General features: G+C 37.9%; 1 protein-coding gene across 1 annotated transcript in view; it reads right to left on the bottom strand.

Annotated features, from left to right (window-relative positions):
• The window catches only part of LOC124556308 (bromodomain adjacent to zinc finger domain protein 2B-like), a 379,839-nt gene that overhangs the window by 55,602 nt on the left and 299,827 nt on the right, over positions 1-24,410 (bottom strand). Inside the window, exons 28-30 of the mRNA XM_047130281.1 lie at positions 19,375-19,581; positions 18,671-18,846; positions 877-1,096 (exon numbers count right to left, since the gene is read on the bottom strand). Coding sequence (XP_046986237.1) covers positions 877-1,096; positions 18,671-18,846; positions 19,375-19,581 — 603 coding nt within the window. The remainder of the gene's footprint in view (positions 1-876; positions 1,097-18,670; positions 18,847-19,374; positions 19,582-24,410) is intronic.

Raw genomic sequence — 24,410 nt, 5'->3', positions numbered from 1 at the left:
GTAACATGTAAGACAATATATAATGAACTGTGAAGAAACTTTGTGTGGCAGTACTGTAAGCTCCCTGAAGCTGAAAATAAAGTAATTTGTGTTGGCAGAAATGATGCTGAACTTCCATTCTTATTACTTATAAATGATATGCAGTGTATTAAATAGCTTGTAAGAGTTATGTAAAACAAAGAGACACTTAATTAATTAAGGTGAATCAAAACTTAACCTCGATAATACATAAAACTAAATTAGAAGTGAGATTATACTGAAACAGCAAACATTACTTTTAATTTCCTCAATGAAAGTTTGCAATAATTGGAAAAATTGTTGTGTGCTCTCACACGAGATCTGCCTCTACTTGTGCACATTATTTTACATGTTTGCACTTAATTCAACTTAAATGATGAGCTTCAGTTTTAAATACACAGCATCATGGAACAAATGCCAAAAATAGCAGTGATCAGCTGCAAATTCTTAGTCAGTAAATTAAAACACACACGCGGTATGCACAAAAATCAATTGACACCACTATAATACAATGGGACCTCATTATAATCTAGTAACTTCTACAAATGTGACAGCTCCAAAAATTTGAATGGAATATGTATTATGAATAATAATAAAAATATTAATATGCTGATTAATTGTACTGATTCACATTACATCATTAATATGTCATCCTTGGGTTCAGATTTTAATTAGTTAAACCACCTAATAATCCATGTAAATGGAAACAGTGGTTCTTCATTTTCCCACTCAATTTGTTGGAATTATATCTCACTCTCAGATACAATGACACTTCAAGGTTTTACTGTGGAGAAAGCCATAGGAGGATGCTAAAGGAAACAGTCAGAACTGAAAAAGCAAAATCAAGCGAATACCCACACTAGAACCTTTGCCGGATGCGGATGTAACCGAACTCACGGCTTTCATGATGCTCTTGTCCCAAGCGATGGAGGCCTCGAGCATGTAGAGAGCCATCGCAAGTTGTGCTGATGTGTGAGCACGCCCCACAGCCTCCCGCCACACGGCCAGCCCCTTGGGGATGCTGTCATCACAGGTTAGAGTATCTCCAGATATGCCAGACAGGTTTACATCCCCTGAGCTGTAAACAAAAATCATGTGATAGAAACCACCATATTTGTAGATTACTTGTTTGTACTTCTTGTACAAATAAATCACTCAAAACACAGTCAACCTATATGAAAAGACAGTTCACACAGTTTGATAAAGGTTTCAAAGAAAATTAGCAGAACAGTAGCACGTAGTGTATACAGCTCCTCAGGTAACTGCAGATCTCCTTTAATACATTCCAATTGAGAGTGAAACGTCATAGCACAGAAGATAAAGACGCAAGTATTTTAGATATCACATGCTCAACAGCTTGAGCAGGAACAGACATGCGTAATTTCACCAAATTAATCTTTCAAACATTTTTGTTAAAACAGGCAATACTTCTGATAGTTTACTATCTTTATTTGATTTCATTTGGTATACACTCTGGGATATTTCAGCTCAGTCACACCTGCCTACCTGCACATAAAAGGAATTTGTTATTTGTCCATGTCTTCAGTTGAATCATAAATATCAGGTTGGTGTAAATGCAAGATATTTGCAATTTTCACAATGGCATTCTTATTACATGTTCTTTCATGGAAAATCATTGTTTGCAACAGCCCCTTGTTGAAAAAACTACTATATTTAGTTGGGGCAGCCTCTGCACTCAAAGGGTGTATTTCGACTACTTAGTAAAAAAAGTAATCAGCACCCCTCAGGCTTTTCCTGTGTCTTTACAATTACTACTATAACCACAAATACCCAAATAAGATATAATGAACCACATATTAGCACATTAGACCACGTTATCAAATTGGAAGATATGTGACTGTTAATATAATTAGCACCGAGAACGACGTCCCCTAGCTGGCTTCCAATACTTCCTTATCTGCTCCTAATTCCACATGTCTCTCTCCCCCTCACCCGGATCACCCCAACCCCCACCCACCTTATGCAGATCCACAAATCTGTTAGTGGGAACAATTATGTACACACCGTTGCCACAACTACAGCACTATGAATATCCATTTTGTGTGTGTGTGTGTGTGTGTGTGTGTGTGTGTGTGTGTGTGTGTGTGAGTGAGTGAGTGAGAGAGAGAGAGAGAGAGAGAGAGAGAGAGAGAGAGAGAGAGAGAGAAGGGGGAGGAGGGGATAACATGAACATACACTAGAAAAAAAGCAAAAGTTCAAAAAGCATTGTGTTTTATGATCTGTTGCTTGTATCTGTACATACTGCATTAGTTATCTGCGGGTGACTTGTAGCATTTCCTTATTCTTGTTTGCTGTTTCTATCCTGTGATCTCCATTATCTCAATAATTCACCTCCATATTGAGTTCTTATTAGACTCCCATGAATTTTCTACTATGAAAATGATATATTACATGTCTGTAGATATATAATTAAAATATTTGTTTTGACTTGTCTGAGTTAACTGGATTTCTGATGAATCAGAAAAATGTGTCTGCAAAAGATACAACTTTAGGGTATCATAGTTCTTTCACTTTTGTATAGAAGTGATATTTAAATAGTTAATTGATATATATATATTAGTATGAAAGTTTAACGAGGCTTGGAAAGAAAGGCTCATATTATCTGATGATCTGATACATTAAGCATTACAATGCTTCCAAAAAAGGGCAATTATATAAAGTAGTCATTCATAGTTCTGCATCACTGAAATTGTTGAAAATGTGCAGTGAAAAAGTTCAGGAGTATACAATGACAAATTTAAAACCTATCAATACAGCTTCACTAATCGAGCAATAACCCTGCATGCAGTACACTCACATAGTCTGGTTTGCACATCCCAGTATGAAAGAAAACCTTCAGGAATGCAGGGAAAGCTAATAATGAGCATCTCAACTAATTATGTCAACTAAATGCAAGGCACTACATTAAGTACCTTCAAGTGTTAAGACTAATATTTTTTGGATCAAAAGAAAAATGTACTCATTTTAAAATAAAATACAAAATATGAGAGTTTTGGACATTATAATCACTAGTGAAGAGGATGCCCTAGAAAAATCTCACTTTCAGAAAATGTCCCACATAATTACCTCTGAAAACTGAGCTGTGCTGATACTTACTTTATTTTATCTAAGATTCAGTGGCATTTATCTCAGAAAATGTGGTATTTATTGTAGCACGTTAACAACTGGTATAATGAAATGTTTGGGGAGCTTCTATTGTCGTAAGCTTCTTATTTTACATCACATACCATATTTTGTGGACTATTAGACACTTTTTTCTTCGAAACATTGTCTCCAAAATTTAGATGTGTCTTATACTCAGAATTAATATAAAAATATCCAGTGTTTGACATAAAATTCCTGGCAGTCTTTAAAATGGCCAGATATTCTATGTTGTGGGAAATCTATCCCCATTTGCCATCATTGGATTCAACTGACAGCAGCAGTGCACCGATGCACAAACTTGCAAACACTGTCTCCCTTGTGTATCACCATCACAAACCCAGAGCACAGCATAGCCTATGAGGCATCATTGCAGCATATGGTGCCAGAAACCTGAACTGAAAGTGATATGTGTTGTCAGTAACAACACAATATTTTTGTTAGCTAGTTTCATATTGGGGAAAAAAAAGGTATGTATGTGATGTGGGCTATAAATTGAAAGTAACAGCATATGCAGGAGAGCATGGAAACAGAGGAGCTGAGTGGCATTTTGGTCCTCTACCAACAGGAGAAACCATTCGCAAATGGTGAGCTGGTAAAGAAGAATTAAAATAGATGACAAAGACTAAATGTGCAAATAGATGGCTGAACGCAAAATGGCCAAAACTACAAGATTACGTATTGAAATGGATTAAAAGACCCCATAAAAATGGCACCAGAATTAATACAAAAATGATTCAAATACACACCCATAAGCTGGCGCTACAATGGAACTTAATATACTTTATAGGTGGAGTTGGTTTGTGCTACAGGTTTACGAAGCATCATAGACGTACCGTATTTACTCAAATCTAAGCTGCATTTTTTTTCCAGTTTTTGTAATCCAAAAAACCTTCTGCAGCTTGGAATCGAGTGCAAAGTAAGCGGAAGTTCTGAAAAATGTTGGTAGGTGTCGCCACAACTAACTTCTACCGTAAAATATATGTAGTGCAAAACAAGTATGCTTTGCAGGCACAAAGATAAATACTGGCGCCAAAACCTCTGTATCAGTAAATAAATTAAAAGAAAAGGTAGAAGAATGTAAACATTATGCCATGTATTCTTTCGTGCTTGCTATCACATTTAAATCCTGTCTGCCTAATAAACTATGATACTAGAGTGAGACAACAGCAAACGTGGAAGAATATACATATCATGTCATGTTTATATTCGTATTATTCTTATGCTGAATAATGATACAGTCAGAAATGAAGCACTGCAACTGACTAGATTCTTAAACCTAAGATGACTCTAATTTCTGTGCAGAATGTAATGTACTAAAGAGGCGTCTGCAAAGATTTTCAAACGGAGAAAAATTTTTGCTAAACTCTCGTTCAGAACATCTTCTATCATACGCAGTCTATTATTTGGTTCTTGTTGATCATTATCAAAGAAAGCAGCAGTGTAAGTAACAACAAATAGCAGTGTCTTGCCATTGTTTCACTTATGAGACAACTCCTCTCTTTTTTTTTAATTGTAAGCTGCGGTAGCATGCACAAAAACAAGCCATGCCACGAGCGGCGACAGGTTGTAAACACTCATTATCAGAATGCAACAAACAATGCATGACACAGTACAATAATGCACTTTCAGCTTAGCGTGACATAAACCCCTATAACAAAGAGCACGGCACTTATCAGATCAAAGCAAAATAAGCAATCGATTCAAATCAGATGAAGCGCGAAAAAGGAAGAGTAGCCATATAAATACAGACGGAGCACCTGACACATAGCAATGGCTACTTGGTAAAGCTTAATTGTTAATCTTACGACTCGAACCAAACTACTGCAGCTTTATCTTCATCCATTTGACCTCAATTGTGTTTCACATTACAATGGACCAACTTTGTTTCAATTTGGAGGGGCGGTTTAAAACTTTTCTCTCACCTTAAATTTCGAGTCTCAAATTTCAGGAGCGGCTTAGATTTGGGAATTATTTTTCCCTTGATTTTGAGTCTCATTTTTCAGGTGTGGCTTAGATTTGAGTGCAGCTTAGATTCGAGTAAATATGGTAGCATGTGAACCAAAACCAAAATATCTCAGAAAATGTCACAAGAGTATGAAGAGAAAATATTATCTTTCCATTGCTATATTATTCAACACTGAAAGAAAACCAGTGTGGAATAAGCCAAATAACAAATATAGACCAAAGTCCTCCAAGATTTGATGTCCAAGTAACAGAACTGTTGCCATGAAAGATGCTAAAACTGTAACTATAAAAACAAGTGGACATGAAAAAATGCATTACACTGTTGTTCTTTTGTGTTGTGCCCATGGTACTAAACTTAATACAATGATCATTTTCTAGCCCGAAACAATGACAAAACCTTCTGAAATACTGTCTGATATTGTCGTTCATGTACGTGGCAAGGGCTGGATGGATGAGGCTGGTATGGAATTATGGATTAACAGAGTGTGGGAGAGAAGGAAAGGTGCTTTACTGAAGAAGAGTTCTCTTGTGTGAGATCAGTTTAGTAGCCATTTGAAAAACTGTGTGAAAGAGAAATTGAAACAGGGAAATACAAAGCATGCTGTTATTCTGAGTGGACTTAATTTACAATTGTGACCTTTTGATGTCTCGATAAATAAACTGTTTAAAGTGTATGAGAGAGGAATGGAACAAATGGATGATGGGTGAAATCCTACATGAATTCATACCGTAGAGAGCTTTAAAACAACATAAAATCAAACAAGTGTCTCCGTGGATAAAAACAGTTGTGGTCTAGAGTGAGAGGAGACATTATTGTTAAATCTTGGAAGAAAGTCCAGATGACAATTTTCAGTGATTTTAAAGGTCAGTTCAATTTTATAAACTTTGAACTTTTTTTAGTCTTGCTTTGCAGTCTAATACTTGAAATGGTAAAAACATATTTTTTTAAAGAATTACTTAAAAATTAATCTGTGTCTTATAGTCCGTAGCATCTTATGGTCCACAAAATGTGGTAACAACTCTTGGTACCAGCCCAAAGTAATATCATACTGAGAAAAAAAATAAAACTTCATTCAGAACTTTTAATCCTAATCCTACCATAAACACAGTAAGTATTTTATAAATATGTGGCTGGAACAGAGAGTCATCCACTACAATAAAATTTTTGTCAATCAGTTGAGACAGTGGCTCATTTGAGCACCACCACTTTTATCCCAACACCCAAATGCATAGTCAATGATCGGTTGTAACAGACTGCTGCATAATAATGCTGTACAGCTAGGTTGGTCAGTGTATAAATGTAAATGACCAAATTCATAGGGTTGATGCAGATCTGATGTGACTAGGCATACATAGCTTGCTTGTAACACCAAAGTCACTTTTCCGTTGCCTATATTTACCACACAAAAAAGTGTAAGCAGATTGGAAAACTCATGTCAGTCACTGTGAATAGTAAAATATTAAAATACCAAGTGTTACTTCACTTAAAATGTTTATGACAGATGCAAACTAGTGTCAGTGTCAAGCAAAAGATTGAAAGATGTTTGCTTCATATTGACTTGAGCATCAGTATTTTTAGAGCCATGAATTTAATTTTTTCCCCAAGCAAAGATGTTTTATGTATGTAATATTCATCTATAAACACATAGCAAACTTCCGGAGTTTTAAACTACATGTTCCATAACCAAGAGTTGGCAGGATCTAGTTATATATAAATTCATGAAAGTAACCATGACCTCGTATTCTTCTACAAGGATATGCAAAAATAGAATACAGCAATGTTAATAAACTGATTGTAACCAGTCAGTACACTTATTTATTTTGCTCTACCGCTTCAAGTGTAATATTTGATTACTGAGATGGCAGTGTCATAAAGTCATGCACTATAACACGTAACAGTACCCAATTGTTGGCTCTGAGACACTGTGTTGGGGAGTGACAAGAAACTCAATTTCCACAAGAAAATATCACCGAGAGTTACCCTCTACCAACCATCCCATTATTTTCAAATGGAAAATTACAGCTAAATTTCCTCTTGGCAGTAAGGACAGTAGAAATGGATTTGTTTTTATAATGGTTGTTGATATTAACGTGACGTCCTGCTCCCATGTATTTTGGAAGCATCCTCCATGATATTATGACTTTGAGAGAGCCTTGTTGGTTTTTGTAATACTGTTATAACTGTCAATTTCATTGTAGAGTAGCACCATCAGCATTTGTATAGGTGATAGCACAAGATGAGTAGTCTATTAATGGAGCAGTCCATAACTACACACCCAAAATTACTTTTACATTTGATGATAAGTCTCCATCCGAGATAACATGCTGCTTCCTCCCTACACAAAAGGTCCTCAATCCAGACACAAATTTCACCTGATACCTCAAATGACCATACCTTTGGCAATAAGCATAGGTGTGGTACTGAGTAAAATGCTTTTCAGAAATCAAGAATTACTGCATTTACCTGCCTGCCTTGATCCAAAGCTTTCAGTATGTCATGTGAGAAAAGTGCAAGTTGGGTTTCACATTGTATACTGCACAGTTTCTTGAGCAAAAATAAAAGAATTTAGCACTTTTTGAGCCAGATTCCATTACAAAGACATGGAGAACACTTCACGTAGTTTCAGTAGGTTTTGTTGTTGCTGCTTACTTTTTGCATAGAGCTAGATGTAATCCACATAAGATAACTTGAAGGGTTTTCACTAACAGATTTTATAATATACTGTTATCTTGTTAGAATTTAGCAGGTTCAAAAAAATATCTAAATTACAAACAACAGAGAACTGAGTCAATCATTACTCCAATGTTCTCAATATTTCCAAATGGTGGTTACTTGATATTTGACCAGGAAAATATCATTTTATGTCTCCCTATAACTTCTAAATGAATGAGAGAAGTTTTTCTTTGACTTACAAAATACACCATTATTTCTCTATCTACACTCATCCTCCGTCTGGAGATACTGGCTGACTTTACATAAATCTTCTTCCTCACTGTACTAATTCAACAGAACAGATTTTGCATTCTGCCAAATGCATATGCTAATCATCTCTCAATCTTGTTTCTCACATTTTATACCCACAGTGCCAGATACGTTTATTGGTATTTTCATTCATTTAAAGTCACCTTCCAAAGATCACAAGTGTGTGTGTGTGTGTGTGTGTGTGTGTGTGTGTGTGTGTGTGTGTGTGCGTGTGCGTGTGTGCGCAGGCGTGCACATGATTATCAATCTCCTAGGACATTTCATTGACAATCAAACTGCTGCTTCTTCTGTCAATGGCTCACATTACTGGAGGAGCTTACAATGAGAACAGAACTCTCCCACAGGTTCAACTGTACTCATGAGGATCCTATTCCACTCCCCTCACCAAGAAACAATTCTTGGCAGTAATGAGGATTTAACCTGACTCCTCAGTTAGGCAATAACACATGCCGTCCATGTAAACATAGTAATATCATGGACCAAGCGGGACATTATGAAATGTGTGATACTGGCTATTAAGAATGTAACCATATGAGAGTTTGTATATTTTTGAAATGCAAATTAGATGGTTATCTCTTCCAAACTATATTGTTCAATACAAACTCATCAATAATTATAAAACTCAGTACAATGTTTAGTTGGTATAGCAAATTTTGAAAGCTACATTGTAAACAAGTGGTATATACTCACATTTTCTTTGATCTCAAATTATTCTATCAGAACATGATAACAGAATGTTATACATTGAAGAGCCAAAGAAACTGGTACACCTGCCTTATATTGTGTAGGGCCCCTGCGAGCATGCAGAAGTGCCAGAACACGATGTGGCATGGACTCTACTAATGTCTGAAGTAGTGCTGGAGGGAACTGACACCACAAATCCTGCAGGGCTGTCCATAAATCCGTAAGAGTATGATGGGATGGAGATCTCTTCTGAACAGCACGCTGCAAGGCATCCCAGATATGCTCAATAATGTTCAAGTCTGGGGAGTTTGGTGGCCAGCGGTAGTGTTTAAACTCAGAAGTGTGTTCCTGGAGCCACTCTGTAGTGATTCCGGACGTGTGGGGTGTCACATTGTCCTGCTGGAATTGCCCAGGTCTGTCAGAATGCACAATGGACATGAATGGCTGCAGGTCATCAGTCAAGATGCCTACATAAGTGTCACCTGTCAGCCATATCTAGACATATCAGGGATCCATATCACTCCAACTGCACATGCCCTACTCCATTACAGAGCCTCCTACAGCTTGAATAGTCCCCTGCTGACATGCAGGGTCCACAGATTCATGAAGTTGTCTCCATCCCGTACACGTCCATCCACTCAAGATAATTTGAAAGAAGACTCATCCAACCAGGCAACATGTTTCCAGTCATCAACAGCCCAATGTCGGTGTTGACAGGCCCGGGCGAGGCATAATACTTTGAGTTGTGTTGTCATCAAGGGTACATGAGTGGGTCTTTGGCTCCGAAAGTCCATATTGATGATACCTTGTTGAATTGTTCCCACACTGACACTTTTTGATGGCCCAGCATCAAAATATGCAGCAATTTATGGAAGGGTTGCACTTCTGTCACATTGAACAATTCTCTTCAGTTGTCACTGGTCCTGTTCTTGTAGTATCTTTTTCCAGCCACAGCAATGTCAGAGATTTGATGTTTTACTGGATTCCTGATATTCACGGAACACGCGTGAAATCGTTATATGGGAAAATCCCCACATCATTGCTACCTCAGAGATGCTCTGTACCATCGCTCATGTGCCAACTATAACACCACATTCAAACTCACTTAAATCTTGATAACCTGCGATTGTGGCAGCAGTACTGATCTAACAACTGTGCCAGACACTTGTTGTCTTATTTAGGCATTGCCAACCGCAGTGCCTTATTCTGCCCGTTTACATATATCTGAATACACATGCCCATTCCAGTTTCTTTGGCACTTCAGCGTAAACATGTTAACAACAAAAAGCACTCTGTAATTAATAAATTAATGAACAATATTTTTACATTGTTAATCAAATGGAAAAATCAAGTTTAATGACAAAGAAAACAGTGTATTAATATGTAATTGTATCTCTAAAACAAAAGATATGCATAAAGTAATGAAAACTCAAAAGTTTGTAACTGTGAATTAACTTGTTTAAGAAACCTAACCATAGATCTCTATTCTTCCAGTTGTTCAGATATATAAAAAATGGAACTGCTGAGGTCACCATAGTTGTTGCACGAGCATCAAAATTTGGTTGGCATCCATGTCACTAAGAGATGTAATTTTACCATGCTCTCAAAGTTTTGTCAATCTTAATTTCATTCTGTTTTGTGTAAAAAGTAATGTGCAATAAATACAAACAATTTAATTACACACCTGGTGTGATCTACATTATTTGGAGAACCGATTTGCAGATTTGATTTTTCCAGGCAGCGAACTGCAGATGGACACCCAAAATCATCATGCAAGACATTATCAAATAATCAGATGAGTATTTTTGTTGCCAGCTTAAATGTGAATATTGCTCTTTACACTTTAATTTTTTTGTGACATACATTTGTAAAAAGTTTGTTGCCTGAATTCTGGACTTATAATTTCACTTCATTATTGACCCAATACTGAGCATTACAGTACACCATGCAGACAGTCTTACACAACTGCTGACAAAAAAAAAGTAGTATAGCCAACACTAATGTAAGGAAAAGAAGCCAAGAGAAATTGGCAGTATCAGAAAGTAACAACTTCTTACAAGCCCTCTGGTTTTATAACATAAACAGATTCACTGAAAGCTACAGAAACTGTGTATCATGTGTCTCTCCTAATGGTTGCCAGGGGATTTTCCTCTTGTGAGTTTGGTCATAAGCTGTTTCATACTATCTCCATTGTCAATGGAAAATATTATTTTGATTTATATTATTAAAAAAATCATACCTACATTTTAAGAAAATTGTGAAAAAGATAGAGTGCTACACACTGTAAAGATGATGTGCTGAGTTGCAGACAGGCACGATTAAAAGACTGTCACACACGTAAAAGTCTTTTTGCTGTGCCTGTCTGCAACTCAACGTGTCATCTTTACAATGAGTAGCACTCTATCCTTTTCATAATATTGCTGATACTCCAACTTGGACTTTCCACTGTTTGATTACATCTAAATTTTAATTTTATGTGGCTAATAGAGGCATAACCTCAAACTAGGGCTGTTTATAAAATATTGATGTATTGATGTATCGATATTTTTCCAAAAAGTGTCAATATATATCAGCAATATCAAAATAGCAGTACTGAGTGCCAATAACTTTCTTATATATTATATTTTTTTGACAATTTTTGGTACATATTTGAAGCTGTTCTTTTGAAATTGTAGTAGAACGTAATTTCACTTTCACTGGGTGAAGGAGTCTTACTAATTTTTAAGCTTTCATCATGTCCAATCTTTCTCTTTGACTGTGTGAAGCAAGTATATATATGTGATAAGAAGAGGAAGTCCGACTGGCTGGGGGACGGGGTGGGGGGGGTGGGGGTGAAGGTAATAGCACACCAGTTGCATTAAAAAACAAAATTTCAACGCAGCTCGTGTGCTATTTTTTCACATCGGCATTCTTCAAAAACAGTTGCTGAAAATTATGAACAAAAATCTAAATGACACGATTGGTCTTCGCTGTGGGCAGAAATGTGTGAGGGGAAATGCTGATGTAATCAGCACTTGTTGCTACCAACAGAAACTGCAACATTTAGCTTCACCATGCAATTTTGACACTACAACTGCTAGGTCACTGACATTGGCAGAAATGAAAAAAAAAAAAAAAAAAAAAAAAAAAAAAAAAACAGGGAAGTCAACATGAAGTGATGAAATCGAGCCACAGACCCATCGGACACTTACTTTTTATTGTGCCACTTACATGTGGATACCATTGTTAGCAAAGTGGTTATTGCCAAGGATAAACATGCATAGTTTTCCTTTCAGTTCTTGCTCTAAGGGGGATAGCCAGGCTACTAGTTTTTTGATGTACAGAATATCTAACAATAAACCAGTACTTAAATATACTGCTATAAAACTGGCAGTAGGCTTACAATGTGAAGCCAATATTTTTATGGGCCTCTACATCAATATTTTTCCGTCAATATATCAACACCTTTTCTCGATATATCACATTCCCAATATTTTTAAAACTATCAACAGTCCTACCTCAAACTAGTGTTGTGTGGTATTAAGGTCAAGGTGATTTACTGAGAGCAACAGCAAAAAATGCAGAATAATCATGTTTCTGGCAGCAACTGGATGCATCTACATCTACATCTACATCTACATCGATACTCCGCAAGCCACCCAACGGTGTGTGGCGGAGGGCACTTTACGTGCCACTGTCATTACCTCCCTTTCCTGTTCCAGTCGCGTATGGTTCGCGGGAAGAACGACTGTCTGAAAGCCTCCGTGCGCGCTCTAATCTCTCTAATTTTACATTCGTGATCTCCTCGGGAAGTATAAGTAGGGGGAAGCAATATATTCGATACCTCATCCAGAAACGCACCCTCTCGAAACCTGGCGAGCAAGCTACACCGCGATGCAGAGCGCCTCTCTTGCAGAGTCTGCCACTTGAGTTTATTAAACATCTCCGTAACGCTATCACGGTTACCAAATAACCCAGTGACGAAACGCGCCGCTCTTCTTTGGATCTTCTCTATCTCCTCCGTCAACCCGACCTGGTACGGATCCCACACTGATGAGCAATACTCAAGTATAGGTCGAACGAGTGTTTTGTAAGCCACCTCCTTTGTTGATGGACTACATTTTCTAAGCACTCTCCCAATGAATCTCAACCTGGTACCCGCCTTACCAACAATTAGTTTTATATGATCATTCCACTTCAAATCGTTCCGTACGCATACTCCCAGATATGTTACAGAAGTAACTGCTACCAGTGTTTGTTCCGCTATCATATAATCATACAATAAGGGATCCTTCTTTCTATGTATTCGCAATACATTACATTTGTCTATGTTAAGGGTCAGTTGCCACTCCCTGCACCAAGTGCCTATCCGCTGCAGATCTTCCTGTATTTCGCTACAATTTTCTAATGCAGCAACTTCTCTGTATACTACAGCATCTTCCGCGAAAAGCCGCATGGAACTTCCGACACTATCTACTAAGTCATTTATATATATTGTGAAAAGCAATGGTCCCATAACACTCCCCTGTGGCACGCCAGAGGTTACTTTAACGTCTGTAGACGTCTCTCCATTGATAACAACATGCTGTGTTCTGTTTGCTAAAAACTCTTCAATCCAGCCACACAGCTGGTCTGATATTCCGTAGGCTCTTACTTTGTTTATCAGGCGACAGTGCGGAACTGTATCGAACGCCTTCCGGAAGTCAAGAAAAATAGCATCTACCTGGGAGCCTGTATCTAATATTTTCTGGGTCTCATGAACAAATAAGGCGAGTTGGGTCTCACACGATCGCTGTTTCCGGAATCCATGTTGATTCCTACATAGTAGATTCTGGGTTTCCAGAAATGACATGATACGCGAGCAAAAAACATGTTCTAAAATTCTACAAGAGATCGACGTAAGAGATATAGGTCTATAGTTTTGCGCATCTGCTCGACGACCCTTCTTGAAGACTGGGACTATCTGTGCTCTTTTCCAATCATTTGGAACCCTCCATTCCTCTAGACACTTGCGGTACACGGCTGTTAGAAGGGGGGCAAGTTCTTTCGCGTACTCTGTGTAGAATCGAATTGGTATCCCGTCAGGTCCAGTGGACTTTCCTCTATTGAGTGTTTCCAGTTGCTTTTCTATTCCTTGGACACTTATTTCGATGTCAGCCATTTTTTCGTTTGTGCGAGGATTTAGAGAAGGAACTGCAGTGCGGTCTTCCTCTGTGAAACAGCTTTGGAAAAAGGTGTTTAGTATTTCAGCTTTACGCGTGTCATCCTCTGTTTCAATGCCATCATCATCCCGTAGTGTCTGGATATGCTGTTTCGAGCCACTTACTGATTTAACGTAAGACCAGAACTTCCTAGGATTTTCTGTCAAGTCGGTACATAGAATTTTACTTTCGAATTCAATGAACGCTTCACGCATAGCCCTCCTTACGCTAACTTTGACATCGTTTAGCTTCTGTTTGTCTGAGAGGTTTTGGCTGCGTTTAAACTTGGAGTGGAGCTCTCTTTGCTTTCGCAGTAGTTTCCTAACTTCGTTGTTGTACCACGGTGGGTTTTTCCCGTCCCTCACAGTTTTACTCGGCACGTACCTGTCTAAAACGCATTTTACGATTGCCTTGAACTTTTTCCATAAACACTCAACATTGTCAGTGTCGGAACAGAAATTTTCGTTTTGATCTGTTAGGTAGTCTGAAATCTGCCTTCTATTACTCTTGCTAAACAGATAAACCTTCCTCCCTTTTTTTATATTCCTATTAACTTCCATATTCAGGGATGCTGCAACGGCCTTATGATCACTGATTCCCTGTTCTGTACATACAGAGTCGAAAAGTTCGGGTCTGTTTGTTATCAGTAGGTCCAATATGTTATCTCCACGAGTCGGTTCTCTGTTTAATTGCTCGAGGTAATTTTCGGATAGTGCACTCAGTATACATCTAAACTAAAACTATTCTCTCCCAGCCACCTGAAAGAATGTGGCCAAGGGTGTTTTACGTACAACTTTATTTACCATTTTCCCCATTCCATTTATGAATGGTGTACAAAAAGAATGATGGTGGGTAAGCTTCCACATGAGCTTCAAGTCTTCTTATTTAACCATCACAGTCATTTCATGAGATATATATGGAGCACAGTTACATACTGCCCAAGTGTTCTTTGAATTTACACTTTTGAAATATTGACAGTAAAATCCTGTGTGCTGTGTAATGCCTCTCTTGTAACTGTGTTTTGCTTCATCTCTACTGCTTCTATTAATCTGACCTGGTAATAGTCCCAGACCCATAGAAAATACTCAGGAACTGGTCAAGCAAGGATTTTTTATGTCATATCTTTTATGCGTAACTCACATTTCATTAGATGTTGTTCAGTGGGTTTCAGTCTGGCATCTGCCTTTCTTACAATTAGTTTTGTAAGTATAGTTCTATTTTAAATCACTCCAGACACATGCCCCTAGATATTTAACGGCTATGTCTGTTTCGAATGACTTTTATCCACTCAGATAATCAAACTATAATGGGGCTTATGGTCTACTTACGTGTAACATGTTACAGCTGTTACATTTGGCAGTTACTGCAACAAATGCCAATACATTACAAGTATTTTAACATTTTCAGACTTTTCAGTACTTCAGACATCATCTGCATATAGCATCACAGAGCTTCCAACATTAACTACCAGATCATTAAGATGCTCATGAAGAGTGCCAGTACAATAAAACTTCTTTAGGACATGCCCAGTTTATGTTCACGATTTCTCTTCATTTGCTTACTTCTGTTTGCTAGGCAGTCTTCAGACCAATCACAAAACTGTCTGAAACTCCATCAGCTTGTTCTTTGTTCACTATGTGATAGTCACTGTATATCACAGTACGACAGGACTTTAGAAAAGTGTGGCATGTAACAGCAACCAAACTCAATGTTTTGCTGTGACTGTAAATAAATAATTTTGAACCGAATATCACAGTGGCAATGGCCCTGGCACAGTGGATACACCGGTTCGCGTGAGATCACCAAAGTTAAGTGCTGTCGGGCATGGTCGGCACTTGGATGGGTGACCATCCAGGCCGCCATGCACTGTTGCCATTTTTTGGCGTGCACTCAGCCTCGTGATGCCAATTGAGGAGCTACTCAACCGAATAGTAGTGGCTTTGGTCAAGAATACCATCATTATGACCGGGAGAGCGGTGTGCTGACCCCACGCCCCTCCTATCCGCATCCTCCTCTGAGGATGACACGGCAGTCGGATGGTCCCGATGGGCCACTTGCGGCCTGTAGATGGAGTGGAATATCACAACAGAGTGACCTGACATTGCTGTATTAATTGGGAACATAAAAACACAATTCTGAAATTTTGTTAAAATGAGACACAGAACTATGCTTTCCTTTGACAGCGAAGGTTGTATGAAGATTTTGAGCAGTTTTTGTTAAGGCTTAACAACCATACATGTCACAAAGACTAAACTGAAAATACCTTCAAAACACTAGAGAAATGGCATATGATAACTCTTAGTAGAGATACCTTGTAAAATATTTCTTTGGTATATTTTAAGTGTTTAGACCTATATGATGTTATCACAGTTCTAAGTCTTCACATGACATCAATACAAGTTATCAAGATTAATTTAGCAGTAATGTAAATGTTTATCTACAGCAAGCAATTGAATTTCTTCTCCATCACATAATTATAAATAAAAAATGAGTATGCTTTACAATGGCCCAGGCAAAAAGTAGACCACATATACTTCCTGTACAAGAAAAGTTAAGGTGTCAAACTGGATGGTAAAACTTGTGTTCAGCCTTTGAGCAGAACTAATATGCAGTTTACATGACTAATTTTACCAACAAAATATTAGTATTTTAATGTACACTGATCAGTTAGAACATTATACCACCTACATAATATCCGGTGTGTCCACCTTTGGCACAGATAACAGTAGCGATGCGTTGTGGTGTAGAATCAATGAGGCCTTGGTAGGTCACTGGAGGGAGCTGGCACCACATCTGCACATAAAGTCACCTAATTCCTGTGAATTCTGGGGAGGGGGTGATGAGCTCTGACACCACATTCAATCATACCCCATATATGTTCTATTGGGTTCAGATCTGGTGAGTTGGAGGGCCAACACATCAATTGTAACTCGTCACTGTGTTCCATGAACCACTCCATCACACTCCTGGCCTTGTGACATGGTGCACAATCTTGTTGAAAAATGCCATTGCTGTCGGGAAACACAATCGTCATGAAGGGTTGTACATGGTCTGCAACCAGTGTATGATACTCCTTGGCGGTCATGATGCCCCTCACAAGCTCCACTGGATCCATGGATGCCCACATGAATGTTCCGCACAACATAGAGCCACCACCAACTTTCCTCTGTCTGGTAGTACAGGTGTCAAGTTGTTGTTCCCCTGGAAGATGACAGATTTGCGCCTTCCCATCGGTGTGATAAAGAAGGTATCAGTATTCATCAGACCATGTAACACTCTGCCCCCGACGTCGTGGTGTTAACATTGGCACATGCATGGGTCATCGACTGCGAAGCTCCATTGTTAGGGGTGTTCAATGCACTGTGTGTTCAGACACGCTTGTACTCTGCCCAGCATTAAAGTCTGATGTTAGTTCTGCAACAGTTCACCACCTGTCCTCTTTTACCAGTCTGCCCGCCTACAATGTCCGGCATCTGTAATGAGAGGTGGCTGCCCAACCCCATGATGTCTGGGAGTGGTTTCACCTTGGTTTTACCAAGTATTGAAAGGCACTCACCACAGCACTCCTCAAACACCTGACAAGTCACACAGTTCCCGAAATGCTCATGCCGAGTCTACAGGCTATCACAAACTGCCATCAGTCCAACTCAGATGGCTTGTTTGCCTTCTCCATTCTACACACAGACAGTGCGCTCATTGATACTACGTGCACCTTCTGTGTGTCTGACTAGCACTAGCAGTCATTCCTCGCTACGAGATGCTGCTGTCACCTGAATGGGTTTATATCGATAGTAGGTTGATGGTCATAATGTTCTGGCTGATCAGTGTATGTAGTATTTTAATTAATCTTTCAGTTACATGGTCAATAGCATTACTGTACAAAACATTACAATCTCACAAAATTCTGGTTACAACTCTTGTGTATTCAGACTAAAACTGTTGCCACAAGAATTACACTCAAAATACACTTTAAGAAATAGGTATCAAACATGTATAGCTTGAGCAGAAATTGTCTTGGACAAAAAGAACAAATTCTGTATGTATGATGTGTGTATTAACTATTGCATTATTTTCACACCACTAGCCTCATAATCAGATTTCACAGTGTCAGGAAACATGCTTATTTTTTTCTCTGAGGAAGAAAAGGAATCAAGGTTAGAGTTTAATGTGCCCTTGAAACTTTGGTTATTATGGACAGAGCATAATCCCATGTGAATAATGATGGTAGTGGGAATCAACTGCAGTCTTCTTGAAGGCACCATACACTATTTACTCAAAGTAAAATTGAAAATGTAAACTAAGATACCTGGATGGGGATTTGGATGCACTCCTCTCATCTTTACTTCTCCTCTTAGATAGCACAACACATAATGTATAATTAACTGGTAACTTTGAATGCTTGTAGGCATTGTAATAAACTGAATCCCATACAAATTGTTGTGTGGGGCAACATTTACCATTCTTCTATAACAATAATCATAAAACACTGTATGATCAGCCTTCTTTTTGTATTCACTTTTGTTACTGTATCACATACAAGATGCATTCAGCACAAGGCATAAAACATAAAAAGGATGTATTACAGCAAAATCTAAGATTAAAGCAAAAGATGTTAATTAACCTTTCAGTTTGATGATTAACAGCATTACTATACAAAATATTATAATAAACTCACCTCACACCGAGTGGAGGCTTTAAGTATCTTCTTTCAATTGCAGCTTCTAAGGAAATGAGACGTTCTTTTGCAATCTCGACTGGATTTGTCTTTGCTTCATCAACATCTGATGGTAAACACGATGGTCTGAACACAGCTGTCTCATCTGAAGTAATCCGCGGTGGGACCTTCCATCCCTAAATGTGTAGCACATAAAAGAAAAATAACATGTATCGCTGAACACAACTAGTTACCACAAACAGCCTCACAACCTCATAACTAAATAAGTCCTTGTACTAGTAAAAATGAGAAGCTACTTGCTGTAAATAGAAAATACGTAATATACAGTACATGGCTGAGAGGGGGAAGCAAAACGGTGGTAAAAACAGAAAAATTCACCCAGCCACAGGCAAAAGTTGTTCTGCTCATGAATACTGGTTTAAGGGAGTGAAGAAAGTGCCATTTATATAGGAAGAACAGACACTGCAAAATGCAACCTAATCTAAGAAGAAACAGATACAATTTATGAATCATTAACAGAAAGTGAGGGGTGTGAGAGACTGATATGAAGAAAGTAGAAAAGAGTATGGATTACCAAAGTGGTGAAAAATTAAATAATGCTCCTTATATTTAGAACACACAGCAAAATTATATTCCAAAAACCATAATACGGCATTAAGTAAAGTGTAGCTTAGTAGAAATATACATTATTTGCCATAACTTACCTTTATCTGCATGCTGGCATTAGCTACCTTGTCTTCAAGTACTTCAAGCTGTTCCAGCATCTGCAAGTCAACACGAAGTGCTACTCGTGGGTACCATTGATCTGGCTCGTCTCGCAGAGGTGCTCCACCAGGTAATGCTGCGATTTTGTGATCCATGTCAGTGATTGCCAGATCTGTCACAGCTTTTTCACCTCCAGCAACACACACCTATAATGGACCAATATTGCTTCTTACTTGTTTCCATTTAACTGTTTATTGTCAGTTTATCATATAAATTTTGATTACAATGGTCCAGTTCCAATTTACATCAAATGGAAGAAAAGCAGCCTTACAAACAAAGAAAAATGAGTTTGAGAGCATTGCATAAAACCACAAGTGTGATTAATAAAAACACCATTAAAGGCAGTATCTACAACCAACAATTATTACAGAGAAAAAATTTTACATAAAATTTACAATTAAAACAATGCACATACTTTTTGTAATTCTTGTGGACACACATGGTACTAAGCTCAGTAAAATAAAACAGTAAACCTTTCCTAGGAGTTTTGTAATTATTATGCAAATATAGCACACAAAATGTCCTGTTTTGTCCAGTATTTCTTTTCTTCAGTCAGAAAAATGTTGGTGCTAATGATAGCAATAACAGGGAAAAAAAGAAACAATAGTTTCTAACACAAAAAATAATAATAAATGTAATGATAGTTGCAAGAGAGCAAATTTTCAAATCAAATATAGTATGATGTGAAACACATAAGCCTCTAAAATGATATTTCGTTTTTATAGCTTCATAGTAGTTATAGATAACACAGTTTACTGCACTCTACTGACAACAACCAAAGCAGCAAAATCAAAAATGAGGCATTGCAAACACACCACCAAACAGTAAACATGCATTCAAATACATCATCCTCTTTTTCCATACTCACACTAGAAATGAACATCCGATCCATTTGCTATGATGCCAAACAGAATACAAAAATTTATAAGTATGTGGATAATGAGCAAGAAATCTTTTAGTCCTAAAGAGAATTGGCTATTACTGACCACTTGTGGGACAAATTGAGTGACACAGAAAACTTATAAAATGTTTAATATTCTCCCCCTCTATATGGTAATACTGCACTACAGGTAACTTAGGCTGACAAGTACCTCTATGTGCACCAAAAGTAATGCCGCAACACTTTAGGCTTATGAATGGTTGAAGGTGTAAATATGCTTAAGTATACTACTGATAAAGTATTCTTCTCTTAATGTATTACAGTGTGGAATTTAAAACTGCATGTTTAATACATCATGTGCTCCTTTTGTGGCAGGCTATACACACATCTTAAGAAATAAATGTAGTTCTATAATGCATACAGTTGGACCAAACAACAAATAACACTCTACAGAGCAGTAGAAAAATAATCTTGATGGATATGACATCCCATCAAATCCTGGAGAAAAAACATCAACTGAGCCACATATTGTTCACCTGGGACATATGGCCAACACCATGACAGCAGTGCACCTTATAATGCCTAGTTGTACGATGAGATCCAGTCGCAGCGCACTGGGCATAAAACTGTATCAGCAGAGTACAGCCTACATTTTGCATATGTTGTTACCAGATAAAACTTGTTGACATCATCTCCTGACTGTGTTGTTCACTGAGATTTGCTTTTGATTTATACTACCAGGACAGACCATGCATGCTTACTGCAGAAATCGTAAATTTGTTGTTAAATGTGGGTGTATTAGCTGTTGGAAGCGTCTCTTTCATGTAGGACAATTCACATAATATTTTGAACTTTTGATTTCAGAGGTAAGTTTCTGCATCTGTGTTCAGCTCAGTACATTTGTCTGAAATAGTGCATGAACCCCATAGGAGTATTTAAAAGCATAGGAGCTTCTGTAAGTTTGGAAAATACGAGAAGTACTACCAGAAGTGAAGCTATGAGGGTAGGTCTTGAGTCATGTCTGGATAGCTCAGTGTATAAGAGACTGCCCCTAAAACCAAGGGTCTGGGTTCAAGTCCTAGTCAGGCACACACTTTTAATCTGCCACGATATTTCAAAATAGTACACGCACTACCGCAGATTGAAATAGTCATTCTGGAATATTTAAAAGGTTCTACAGCATTGACTTAAGTAATCAATGAAATCTGTAGCTTAGCAGTTTAAAAATGAAATTGAGTAATATGTCAAGAACATCTTTTTGGGCAGTGCGCACTGCGATAGGCAAACAATTGAAAGGATGTGTACATTACTATCAATAGAATGATTATTTGTGAAGGGCAGAGATATTAACAAAGAAATATTATGATAAGATTACGATGAAATCAATACCATTAGCTGCTGTTGGGCGTTGATATAAATCAACAGGGACAGTTGAAAATGTGTGCCGCGGCCAGGCCTCGAACCCAGGATCTCCTGCTTACATGGCAGATGCTCTATCCATCTGAGCCACCAAGGGCACAGAGGATAGTGCGACTGCAGGAATTTATCTCCGGCACACTCCCCGTGAGACCCACATTCTCAACTTATAGTCCACACACTACATTCGTAGTGCCCCTGCCATTATACCCATTACTTGAGGCAAACAATCCACCGAGTCCTGTAAGAGTTCAGGCAAATCGTGTGCATCTGCACTGAAGAAGGTCATCAGCCGGTTAGCCTTAAACAATATGAAAATGGCATCTGTTCTTTCGGACATGTGCGAAAGAATAGATGCCATCTTAATATTATGATGAGGTTCAGAACAAAATTCGTAAATCAATATTTTAAGGTATTTAATTAAGATAAAAGTGAATGTAAGAAGTACCATGGAATCTGATAAGGCTAAATGTGAATAGTGTAATAACCATTACAAACAAGAAAGTCAGAAGTTTAACATATTTTTGCAATGTAAAATCTATATGGACAAAAGCAGAATAATTCATTTATTTAATCATATGGTTAGGACCCCCCCGTTGGGCAGGCAGTTAACTGGGTGACAGACTTTCTATTTGACGCCACTTCAGCGACCTGCAGTCGATGAGGATGATAGGATGATGATGAGGACAGCACAAAACCCAGTCCTTGGACGGAGAATATTCCCCAACCCAGCCGGGAATCAAACCTGGGCCCAGAGGATTGACAATCCATCACACTGAGCATTCAGCTATTGGGGGTGGACAAAGAATAATAACAAGGTTATTTACAGAGTATAATATACAAAGGTGGTAGGTATGCAGCATACATAACAGACAGAACTGCAACTCTTACAAAGTCATTAGCAACAACACCATCACCCACAAAAAAGCTAATTCATACAATAACCAACTATGGCCAGCCAAGTCATAGTCCAAGAATGACACTTTTCTAAATCACAGGCAGATGGTTATGCAACTAGGCAAAATGTGTCATGCATAATAATGAATTGTGTTTACTCAATAAATTTCACACATTAATAAGACCTCTAGGAACTAGTACTTCAGTGAAGAAATTTAAAAACACAAGCAATAAAAATGACTAGAACAAAATAAGAGAGAATATTTATTGACGACAAAAACAGAGAGCTTATCAACAGAAAAATTAGAAATCAAGTACTGGATATCTCAAACTGCATTACTCACCATGTTCACAACATTCATTGAAAATATATTTGCCAGTTTTTTGGGTAGATGACACAAAATTATTTACTGATGTGGATTGATATAATTGAGAATGTGTGTCCAGGTCAAAGGATGTTGTGTCCGCTCATCTGTAGTTACATAAATTCTATGACACTCTATCACGTTAATGACTTTTAAAATATAAATATACAACGAACAGAAAAACTACTGTTCAGGCTACCGACCGAATAGTAATGTAGTTGGGCCCTAAAGAAATATATAACAAGCATGTTTTTGATGCAATGTATCAATGGTTCCTAAGAAGAATCAAATGTAACACATATCTATGAGGTTTGGAGGTGTGGCACTTGAGGCCCCTAGGCACGAAAGCCCAAACAAACTGCACAGATCATATTTAAATAGTAAATGTGTATTTGTATTCAACTCATAAGTATCATGAAACATCATCATGCAAGGATGAATATTTTTTTTTTTTTGGAAATCATAATCACTACACTATTTTTTGTGAACATTTCAACACCCTAAACGAATGGACTGAATGATTCCAAATTTCAGGAATGTATGACCAAAATGTTTACTGTTATACCAAGCTCAATAAAGGGCAATCAAATGATGTTCAAATGTGAAATCAAATGCTAGTATTATTATCTGTATCAAAAAGCACAACATTAGCATGAAAATTAGTTAGAATGGGCTTATACACAACTTCGTGTTACAACAGTGGATAGAATGGGGCTACTCGCAGTGACAAGCTGAAGCTAGACCAACCACAGTGATAACAATATGCAATGGCTATGAATGCTGCAGTGTGGAAGCCTTTATCAATGCTTTGACACAATTAGGTGGCAGTTTGACTAGCATCACACATGTCATTGCACCAATTCCATTATCCAGAAACAACAAACACTTCAGACTGCAGTGGATAGGGAAAGCCATTGTTGACATGCTGAATGGCAAAGGCAATGTTTTCACATAGTTCCTGTTTCAAGTTGCCCTGCTTTGATGGAAACATGCACTGGATGCTAAAGTGTTGAGTCGTGCTTGGGAAGCTCTGATGGTAGAGCACTTGCCCGCAAAATGCAAAGGTCTCGAGTTTGAGTCTCTGTCCGGCACACAGCTTTAATCTGCCAGGAAGTTTAATATAAGAATTTATTTTTATTCTTTAAATAATGTCTACATCTTCTGTGTCACTGAGCCATATAGGTATCTACACTAACTATGGATGACAGCAAAGAGAAACTAGCATAATCACATAAACACTGCCACAAGATGCTTGTTGCAACAGAAGAAGTCACCGGGACTCAAGATGGTATGACTGCACAAAAAGTAGACAGGGTGGTGGCAGTATGTTCATATGGGAAATGTTTATATAAGATGAGATTGGATACCTGGTATGTTTGTCATTATTCCTTAAGGGAACATTCCACAGGGAGATACT

Source organism: Schistocerca americana, chromosome X (assembly GCF_021461395.2).
Source record: "Schistocerca americana isolate TAMUIC-IGC-003095 chromosome X, iqSchAmer2.1, whole genome shotgun sequence".
NCBI classification, from domain to species: Eukaryota; Metazoa; Arthropoda; class Insecta; order Orthoptera; family Acrididae; genus Schistocerca; species Schistocerca americana.
This window is presented reverse-complemented; position numbering and strand designations above follow the sequence as displayed.